The 9,953-nt window shown below is 56.4% G+C and overlaps 1 protein-coding gene across 1 annotated transcript; it reads right to left on the bottom strand.

The window, feature by feature from the left end:
* Positions 1 to 308: 308 nt before the first annotated feature.
* On the bottom strand, positions 309 to 1,655 carry LOC116967592 (zinc finger protein 239-like; the record flags this gene model as incomplete). The annotated part of the gene is made up of 2 exons (XM_033014208.1): positions 309 to 1,193; positions 1,362 to 1,655. Coding segments are annotated over 2 exons (1,179 nt in total), but the record flags the coding sequence as incomplete, so codon positions are not given.
* Between the last annotated feature and the right edge of the window lie 8,298 nt (positions 1,656 to 9,953).

Raw genomic sequence — 9,953 nt, 5'->3', positions numbered from 1 at the left:
TTTACCTAAACAGTGCCTATCCACGTGGTGATGTGCTAGCAGGCTGGAGGAGAGGGCAAAGGCCTTGCCACGGAGCGGGCAGGTGAAGGGGCGCTGGCCGGAGTGAACTCGCCGGTGCTCCAGCAGGTGGTCAAGGCGGGTGAAGACTTTACCACAAGACGGGTAGGGGAAGGGACGCTCACCGCTGTGGGTGTGCCGGTGCTGCCACATGCTGGACATGTGGGTGAAACCCTTGCCACACTCAGTGCACACAAAGGGTTTCTCTCCGGTGTGTATCCGCTGATGTTCCCGCAGCTCCCTTGCTCTCGTCACAGTGGGAGCAGCTCCTCGCCGGCGTGCGTCCGCCGGTGCTGCCGCAACCCCCGCGAGCTCTCAAACGCCTCACCACAGTACGGGCAGTCATAGGGCGGGCCACTGGTGTGCACGCGGTGATTTGACAGCGCTTTGGAGGCCACGGCAAAGCGTTCTCCACACACCAGGTTGGGGACAGGGCGGTTGCCGGCGTGCACCCGCTGGTGGGACAGCAGCTGGGTGGAGCAGATGAAGCTCTTGCCACACTGGGCGCAGGTGTAGGGGCGCTCGCCGGCATGGATGCGCTGGTGCATCAGCAGCTGATAGGATTGGGTGAAGCCCTTGCCACACTGGGCGCAGGTGAAAGGGCACTCGCCAATGTGGGTGCGCTGGTGCACCAGCAGGTGACAGGACTGGGTGAAGCCCTTGCCGCACTGGGCGCATATGTAGGGGCGCTCACCGGTGTGGGTGTGCTGGTGGTTCAGCAGATGCGAGGAACGGGTGAAGCCTTTGCCGCTCTGGCCGCAGGTATAGGGGCGCTCGCCGGTGTGGGTGCGCTGGTGCATCAGCAGGTGACTAGACATAGTGAAGCACTTGCCGCACTGGGTGCATGTGTAGGGACGCTCGCCGGTGTGGGTGCGCTGGTAGTACTGCAGGCTGTCGGAGCGGGTGTAGCCCTTGCCGCAGTCGCTGCAGGTGTAGGGCAGCTCCCCGGTGTGGATGCGCTGGTGGGTCAGCAGGCTGGTGGAGTGGGTGAAGCCCTTACCACAGTGGGTGCAGGTGTAGGGATGCTCGCCGGTGTGGGTGCGTTGATGCACCCGCAGGTTTCTGAACTGGGTGAAGCCCTTGCCGCAGTCATTGCAAGTGTAGGGCCGCTCCCCAGTGTGCATGCGCCTGTGCTGCTTCAGGTCCGGCGACGACTTGAAGCCTTTTCCGCAGTCGGAGCAGGTGAACGGCCGCTCATCGCTGTGCACCCGTTGGTGATCCCGCAGCCCATACACCCGGGTAAAGCTCTTGCCGCAGGTGGAGCAACAATAGGGCTCCTTGCTCGTGTGCACCCACTGGTGCACCTTCAGGTGATTCTCCGTCTTGAAACTCTTGCCACAGTCGGAGCAGGTGAAGGGCCTCTCGCCAGAGTGCAGGCGGTTGTGCTGCAGCAGGTTGCTGGAGCGGGTGAAACTCTTCCCACACTCCACGCAGTCGAAGGGGCGTTCTCCAGTGTGTACCCGCCGGTGGATCTCCAGCAGGCTCGGCTTCTGCCAGGACTTGCCACACACGTCACACTCATAATGCTTCTCCTGTTGTGCCCCATCACGTGGTCCTCCATCTATGCTCACCCCCTCGAAGCTCAGCCCACACACTGAGCAGACTGATAGGGGGGCTCATCGGCTCCCTGACCGCCCTCAATGGTCAGTCCCCGGACCGTCCCCGTCGCTCTCCGTCCACAGCAACGGCTCCTAAACCCTGCAAGAGGGGAACACAGAGAGTCAACAAGCTGGCAAACAGGACATTACTAGCACATATTGGGTGCGTTTATGGAAGAGGAAACCGTTATATAATTCTGAGCGGCACAGTGGCGCAGTGGTACAGTTGCTGCCTCACCGCCAGAGACCCGGTATCGATCCTGACTACGCGACTCGGCCGACCGAAAGACCCGTTTCCGCACTGCATCTGTAATCTAAATTAAACCAAAGAAGGGTCTTGACCTAAAATATCATGCATTCCTTCTCTCCACAGATGCTGCCTGACCCGCTGAGTTCCTCCAGCACTTTGTGTCTATCTTCTCCACAGATGTTGCCACACCCGCTGAGTTACTCCAGCACTTTGTCATAGAGTGATACATTGTTGGAAAGAGGCCCTTCGGCCCAACTCGTACTTGCACTCCTAGATCCCTCGGCTCCACACATTCACCCTGTGACCCGCCATTCACAGTGAAGACCCTGCCTTGCTTTGACTTCCTAAACTGCAACACCCTCCCCACCCCGAAACAATGTGGCCTCCTCCCTGTGGCTCCCTGCCGCCGCCTCCTGCTCCTTAACTCCCTTTGCTCCCTCACCCCTCCTCCTCCCCATCACAAACAATGTGAACCCACCCCCACCTGGCTCCCTACCCCCTTCCTCGGCTCACTTGACCCCTCTCTCTCCCCCCCAGTTCCCTGCCCCCCCATTCATCCCCCTCGGCACCAAACCCACTCCTCCTTGAATCCTCCCCCTCTTTGCTCCCTGTTTCCCCCCCGCTACTCACTTCACCCCCTTTCCACCTCCAGCCTCTCATCACTCTCTCTCTCTCTCTGCCCTTCTCCACTTATTTACGACCCTCTCAGATATCTCTCTCCAGACTCACCTCATTCTCTCTTTCCACCCTCCCCACTCTCTCTCTCTGTCTTTATCTCTCTCTCACCCCATCCCTGGTGAGGGGTCAGTGCGGGAGTGAGGAAGGTATGTTACAAAACCTACCTTCAGCGGCGCTGTAATTCTGCCACTGGCCGTGTGCGCGATTTTGGGGCGTTTGAGGGGGGGGCGTGGTTAAAACGGGGTTTTCCCCATCTGGTCCTGAATTATATTTGTTGGAGTGCAAGATTTTGCTAAAGAATCGTTCCTACGGCCGTTCTGTGTTTTTTTTAAATAAAATTCACCCGACAAGTTAATCGCTGGAATGATTTTAAAATCAGCTTCTGAAGCCGTCAATGCCGACAACTGGGACGGATTTTATGGAGGACCAGGTAAAAGAAAGTAGTTTATTTTTATGTATAAAAGTGTTTCTTAAGATGTATTTAATTTACATTTTAAGTTGCGAATCGGTGATTTTTCCTCCCGAAGAACCGGCAGTGTTTTTGCTGCAGATATGGGGAACTAAATTTACCGCAACCTCAATGTTCTAAATGGTCCCGTTCAAGAAAATCCCACTCGCAAGCTGATTTGAATGGCCATTAATTTACAGGTATTAAACATTAAATTCCTTCCATTTGGCCTATAAACCCATGACAATGAGATTTGTAAATTATGTTATATTGTGAATTGTTGTGTGAATGTTATTTGGACACTTAGGCTATTTAAAAATGTTAATCTATTCTTAAGAAATGGATAGATGTTTAGATCTAGTAATTGAATTTTGTAATTAGCTACAATTAGGCAACTAAATAATTATATGCTTTAATTTCAAGTCATCTAAGTAAGATTGTTTCATATTTGTTTCAGAATGTTTCAATCTATAATAAATGAAAATTTCTTTCATTTCTCTTAAATTTTAAGAAAGTTATCGGCTTTTAAATGTTCTCGATCACAGCTTTGGTGTTAAGTCAATGAAAAAGCAATAGGGAACAAGATGCCAATTTCCGAGTATGAAAATGGCCATAACCTTTTTAATAATGAAGATATGAAAGTGAATTAGGTGTCAAATGAAACTTCTTTATCTGATGGGATAAATTACAGACTTGATTTTAAAAATCTCAAAATTTTGTAACCTTGCTAGGTGAGGGGTCAGTGGGGGTGAGGGGTCAGTGTGGGGGTGAGGGGTCAGTGTGGGGGGTGAGGGGTCAGTGTGGGGGGGGAGGGGTCAGTGTGGGGGGTGAGGGGTCAGTGTGGGGGGTGAGGGGTCAGTGTGGGGGGTGAGGGTCAGTGTGGGGGTGAGGGGTCAGTGTGGGGGGTGAGGGGTCAGTGTGGGGGTGAGGGGTCAGTGTGGGGGTCAGTGTGGGGGGTGAGGGGTCAGTGTGGGGGTGAGGGGTCAGTGTGGGGGGTGAGGGGTCAGTGTGGGGGTGAGGGGTCAGTGTGGGGGTCAGTGTGGGGGTGAGGGGTCAGTGTGGGGGGTGAGGGGTCAGTGTGGGGGTGAGGGGTCAGTGTGGGGGGTGAGGGGTCAGTGCGGGGGTGAGGGGTCAGTGTGGGGGTCAGTGTGGGGGGAGTGGGGTCAGTGTGGGGGGTGAGGGGTCAGTGTGGGGGTGAGGGGTCAGTGTGGGGGGTGAGGGGTCAGTGTGGGGGTGAGGGGTCAGTGTGGGGGTCAGTGTGGGGGGTGAGGGGTCAGTGTGGGGGTGAGGGGTCAGTGTGGGGGTCAGTGTGGGGGGGGGGGGGGGACATTACACCATCAGCCTGTCTCTCTCTCCCTCTGTCACCAGGTCGGGTCAATGCGGGTTCGGCTTCATCTTTGCTCCAGACCAGGAGCAACTGCGGCCCCGCTCTCTCTCTCTCTCTCTCCCCGCCCCGCCCCGCCCCGCCCCGCCCCGCCCCGCCCCGCCCCGCCCCGCCCCGCCCCGCCGGCTGGAGAACCACCTGTGATCCCTCCCTCCCTCCACTCACTCACTGTCTGTGTCTCTGTGTTACCCGGTGTCGGGTCAGCGCGGCTTCATCTCCATCTTGTCCCAGACCAGCTTCCCCCTCGCGCTGGCGCTCGCCCCACGTCCCAACGTCGCCCGCATACGTCACGACGTCACACGTTAACGTCATCCGCACACGTGATCACGTCACCCGCTTCACGTCCTCACGTCACCCGCCGACGTCACCCGCTTCACGTCCCAACGTCACCCGCCACGTCACCCGCTTCACGTCCCCACGTCACCCGCTTCACGTCCGCACGTCACCCGCTCCCTCTCTGTCTCTCTGTCTCGCGCCGCTTCTCTCTCTGCACGCGCTGCCAACTCTAACGCTTTCGACGTGAGACTCAACTCGCGCCCTGGAGCAATTTCTCGCGCCCTCGCGCTCACGACCGAGTTCTCGCGCTGAGTCCAGTCCCTGCGCAACGTGTCCATTAGCGCCGTGTGCCAGGGATGTGTGTGCGGTCCGGGGAAGCGCGTCTGTTGGCGGCTGTGAGTGACATCGCGCCTCTTCTCTTGGTTGGATGTGAGTGAAGCCGCTGCAGATCCAACCAAGCAGCCGGAGCTGGAACTAACCAGGTGAATCCGTTGTAAAACCTGGGGGGGGGGGGGGGGGGGGGGGGATGGCCATGGATTATTAATGAAGTATAAATACGAGGAGTCCTCAGTAATGTGTTTAGATATTTTGCAAACTGTTCCCAATATGCAATATACGGGGTTTCGACCCGTAACCCGAAAAAACGCGTTGTTTTTCAATTGGTTTTTGCCGGGTCGGGGCAGGCGAGCCGACCTGAGAACTGCGGCCAGTCCCTGGGATGCGAGTTGATCTGGGAACAGCAGCCAGTCACTGGGCACGCAGAATGCCAACTTAATCATCATGGACATATTGTGCCAGCCATGTACATGTTGCATAACTGACTCTATACAGATCTGAATGGGCTTAAAATTACCATTTCAGTCAAATTGCTCCCACTTTGCACATTTTGAATCTTGTATTTGCTCGCTGCAGCTTCGGCCATGGAGCGCTCCGGACAGTGCGAGTGTCCCGGAGCCGTCGGAAGCGCCGCTGCCGCGAGAGTCTCTGTGCCGAAGGGGCAGACTCTCAAAGGGAGGTGGAGAGAGAGGGGGGAAGGAGACAGGGAGACATTGGGGAGAGAGGGGAGAGACAGAAGGGGGGGGGGGGGGTGTGAATGGAGAGAGAGAAGACGGAGAGGGGAAAGAGGTAGGGGAGAAATGGGGGGGGGGGGGAGAGGGACGAAAGAGGGAAGAGAGAGGGGGTGGAGAGGGTAGGAGAGAATGGGAGAGAGAAGGGGAAGAGGGAGAGAGGGGGAAAGAGAGTGATGGGGGGCAAAGAGAAAGAGGAGATAGGGACAGAGGAGAAAGAGAGAGGGGATATTGAGCCAGGGGAGAGTGAGGTGGGAGGGAGATATGAGGGAGAGAGAGGAGGAAAGAGATGAGAGAGAGGGAGAGAGGTGAGAGGAGAGGAGAGGAGAGAGAGAGAGAGAGAGAGAGAGGAGAGTGTGTGGAGAGGGGGAGATAGAGAGGGAGGGAGAAAGAGAGAGAGAGAGGGTGTCGCGAGGGGGGAGAGAGGAGAGGGGGAGGGAGAGAGAGAAGAAAGAGGGGGGAAAGAGAGGGGAGAGAGAGTTAGGGGAAAGAGAGGGGAGAGAGAGGAAGAAGGGGGGAGAGAGGGGACGAGAGAGAGGGGGGGAGTGAGGTGGGACGGGGGAGAGTGAGGTGGGACAGAGAGAGGGGGAAGAGAGAGAGAGGGGGAGAGAGATGGGAGCGAGAGGGCGAGAGAGGAGAGAGAGAGGGGGGAGAGAGTGGGGAGAGAGAAGGGTAGAGAGCGAAGTGGAGACAGAGAAGGGGAGAGAGAGGGGTGAGAGGAGAAACAGAGAGGGAGAGAGGAGAGAGAGATGGAGGGGAGAGAGGGGGGTTGAAAGGAGAGAGTGTGCATCCTGGAGTGTCCAACCAGTGGCTGCTGGAAGTAAGTGCCAAGCACTAGGTAGAAACGGTGGAAGTTGTGGACTTCAAATGGGGGTGGTTGGAGAAAGCATCCTGCTTGCCTGCTAGATTTTCACTTACTGTAACTGCAGGAAAAATGTTCCCGATGTTGGGGGCGTTCAGAACCATGGGGCACAGTTTAAGAATAAAGAGGGGGGGGCAGTTAGGACTGAGATGAGGACAAACTTTCTTCACGCAGAGAGTTGTGAATCTGGAATTCTCTGCCACAGAAGGCAGTGCAGCCCAATTCACTAGATGTTTTCAAGAGAGAGTTACATTTAATTCTTGGGGCCAACGACATCAAGGGATATGGGGAAAAAACAGGAAAGAGGTACTGATTTTATATGAATAGCCATGATCATATTGAATGGCAGTGCTGGCTCGAAGGGCGATGGCCTATTCCTGCACCTATTTTCTATGTTTCTATGCTTGAGTATTTGGCAATAAAACTCGATCACTTGATTTTGAATCATTCATGCATGGTGGAGGTATAATGTAGTTATAGAGTGATACAGTGTGAAAACAGGCCCTTCGGCGCAACTTGCCCACACCCGCCAACATGTCCCAGTTATGCTGTTCAAGAAGGAACTGCAGATGCTGGAAGATCGAAGGTACACAAAATTGCTGGAGAAACTCAGCGGGTGCAGCAGCATCTATGGAGCGAAGGAAATAGGTGACGTTTCGGGCCGAAACCCTTCTTCAGACTGATGGGGGGTGGGGGGGAGAAGGAAGGAAAAGGGGAGGAGGAGGAGCCCGAGTGCGGGCGGATGGGAGGGTGGGAGGAGACAGCTAGAGGGTTGAGGAAGGGGAGGAGACAGCAAGGACTAGCAAAATTGGGAGAATTCAATGTTAATGCCACCCGGACGCAAGGTCCCCAAACGGAATATGAGGTGCTGTTCCTCCAATTTCCGCTGTTGCTCACTCTGGCAATGGAGGAGACCCAGGACAGAGAGGTCGATTGGGAATGGGAGGGGGAGTTGAAGTGCTGAGCCACCGGGAGGTCAGGTTGGTTATTGCGGACTGAGCGGAGGTGTTCGGCGAAACGATCGCCCAACCTACGCTTAGTCTCCCCGATGTAAATCAGCTGACATCTAGAGCAGCGGATGCAGTAGATGAGGTTGGAGGAGATACAGGTGAACCTTTGTCGCACCTGGAACGACTGCTTGGGTCCTTGAATGGAGTCGAGGGGGGAGGTGAAAGGACAGGTGTTGCATTTCTTGCGGTTGCAACGGAAAGTGCCCGGGGAGGGGGTGGTGCGGGAGGGAAGGGAAGAATTGACAAGGGAGTTGCGGAGGGAGCGGTCTTTGCGGAAGGCAGACATGGGGGGAGATGGGAAGATGTGGCGAGTGGTGGGGTCACGTTGGAGGTGGCGGAAATGGCGGAGGATTATGTGTTGTATTTGCCGGCTGGTGGGGTGAAAGGTGAGGACCAGAGGGACTCTGCCCTTGTTGCGAGTGCGGGGATGGGGAGAGAGAGCAGTGTTACGGGGTATGGATGAGACCCTGGTGTGAGCTTCATCTATGGTGGCGGAGGGGAATCCCCGTTCCCTGAAGAACGAGGACATTTCCGATGCCCTGGTATGGAATGTCTCATCCTGGGAACAGATGCGGCGTAGGCGGAGGAATTGGGAATAGGGGATGGAGTCTTTACAGGGGGCAGGGTCGGAAGACGTGTAGTCCAGATAGCCATGTGAGTCAGTGGGTTTGTAATGTATGTCGGTCAGGAGTCTGTCCCCTGTGATGGAAATGGTGAGGTCAAGGAATGGTAGGGAAGTGTCGGAAATGGTCCAGGTGTATTGGAGTGCCGGATGGAAGTTGGTGGTGAAGTGGATGAAGTCAGTCAGTTGTGTGTAGGTGCAGGAGGTGGCCCCAAAGCAGTCGTCAATGTAACGGAGGTAGAGGTCGGGATGGGGCCCTGGTACGTCTCGAACAAGGATTGTTCAATGTACCCGACAAAGAGGCAGGCGTAGCTGGGGCCCATGCGGGTGCCCATAGCTACGCCTTGTGTTTGGAGGAAATGGGAGGAGTCAAATGTAAAGTTGTTGAGGGTGAGGACCAACTCCGCTAAGCGGAGGAGAGTGTCAGTGGCTGGGTATAGGTTGCTCCTCTGGTCGAGGAAGAACCGGAGGGCTCCGAGGCCATCCTGGTGGGGGATGGAGGTGTAGAGTGACCGGACATCCATGGTGAAGATGAGGGGGTGAGGGCCCAGAGAGTGGAATGCATGGAGGCGGCGGAGAGTGTCTGAGGTGTCTAGAACATAGGTGGGGAGAGATTTGACCAAGGGGGATAGGATGGAGTCAAGGTATGTGGAGATGAGTTCGGTGGGGCACGAACACGCAGAGACAATGGGCCTGCCGGGAGAGCCGGGTTTGTGTATTTTGGGGAGAAGGTAAAAACGGGCCGTGCGGGGCTGGGGAACGATGAGGTTGGAAGCTTGGTCGGGCAGGGCGTGGGAATTGATGAAGTCGGTGATGGTGCTAGAAATGGTGGCCTGGTGCTCGTCAGTGGGGTCATGGTCCATGGGTAAGTAGGAGGAGGTGTCCGAGAGTTGGCGCGTGCCCTCAGCTTTGTAGAGATCGACGCGCCAGACTACCACGGCACCTCCCTTGTCGGCTGGTTTGATGACCCAATCTGGGTTTTTGCGGAATGATTCAATGGCAGTGCGTTCAGAGGGGGAAAGATTAGAGTGTGACAGGGGAGTGGAGAAGTTGAGGCGGTTGACGTTGCGGTGGCAGTTCTGGATAAAGAGTTCCTGAGCCGGGACTTTATGAGAGGGGTTCCACGAGGAGGGGGTGCGTTGGAGACGGGAAAAAGGGTCATCATTGGGGGGCGAGGTCTCCTTCCCATGGAAGTGCGCTGTGAGGCGGAGACGACGGTAGAAGCGCTCCAAGTCATGGTGGGCGCGGAACTCATTGAGATGGGGACGGAGGGGGACAAAGGTAAGACCTCTGCTGAGGACAGACCGTTGGGTGTGGAGAGGGGGAGGTCGGGGGGGATGGTGAACACCCGGCAGGGGTGGGAGTTGGGGCCGGAGGAAGGCAGGTGGGTGGACTGGGGACAGGGTGATGTGTGGGGGGGGGGGGGAGGTTGTTGGGGTGGGTGGGTGGTCAGGGGGTGGGGGGGAGAGAGGGTTGTAATGTGGGTGGGGAAGAGCGGGGGTGACATGGTTGGAGGGGGATGGGGGAGGGTCAGTGGAGCAGCCACTGAGGTTAGCAAGGCTGGGCAGACGGGCACTAGGACCCAGTGGAGTTGAGCCCAGGAGAGTGGGAGTGAGCAGCGTGGAGGCTTCAGGCCCAGTGGAGAGTCCAGGCTCCAGGTGAGGCGACGGCTGTGGGTTGTTGGAGGGGGGTGGAGTGGGT

Source organism: Amblyraja radiata, chromosome 40, assembly GCF_010909765.2.
Source record: "Amblyraja radiata isolate CabotCenter1 chromosome 40, sAmbRad1.1.pri, whole genome shotgun sequence".
In the NCBI taxonomy this organism is placed as follows: domain Eukaryota; kingdom Metazoa; phylum Chordata; class Chondrichthyes; order Rajiformes; family Rajidae; genus Amblyraja; species Amblyraja radiata.
This window is presented reverse-complemented; position numbering and strand designations above follow the sequence as displayed.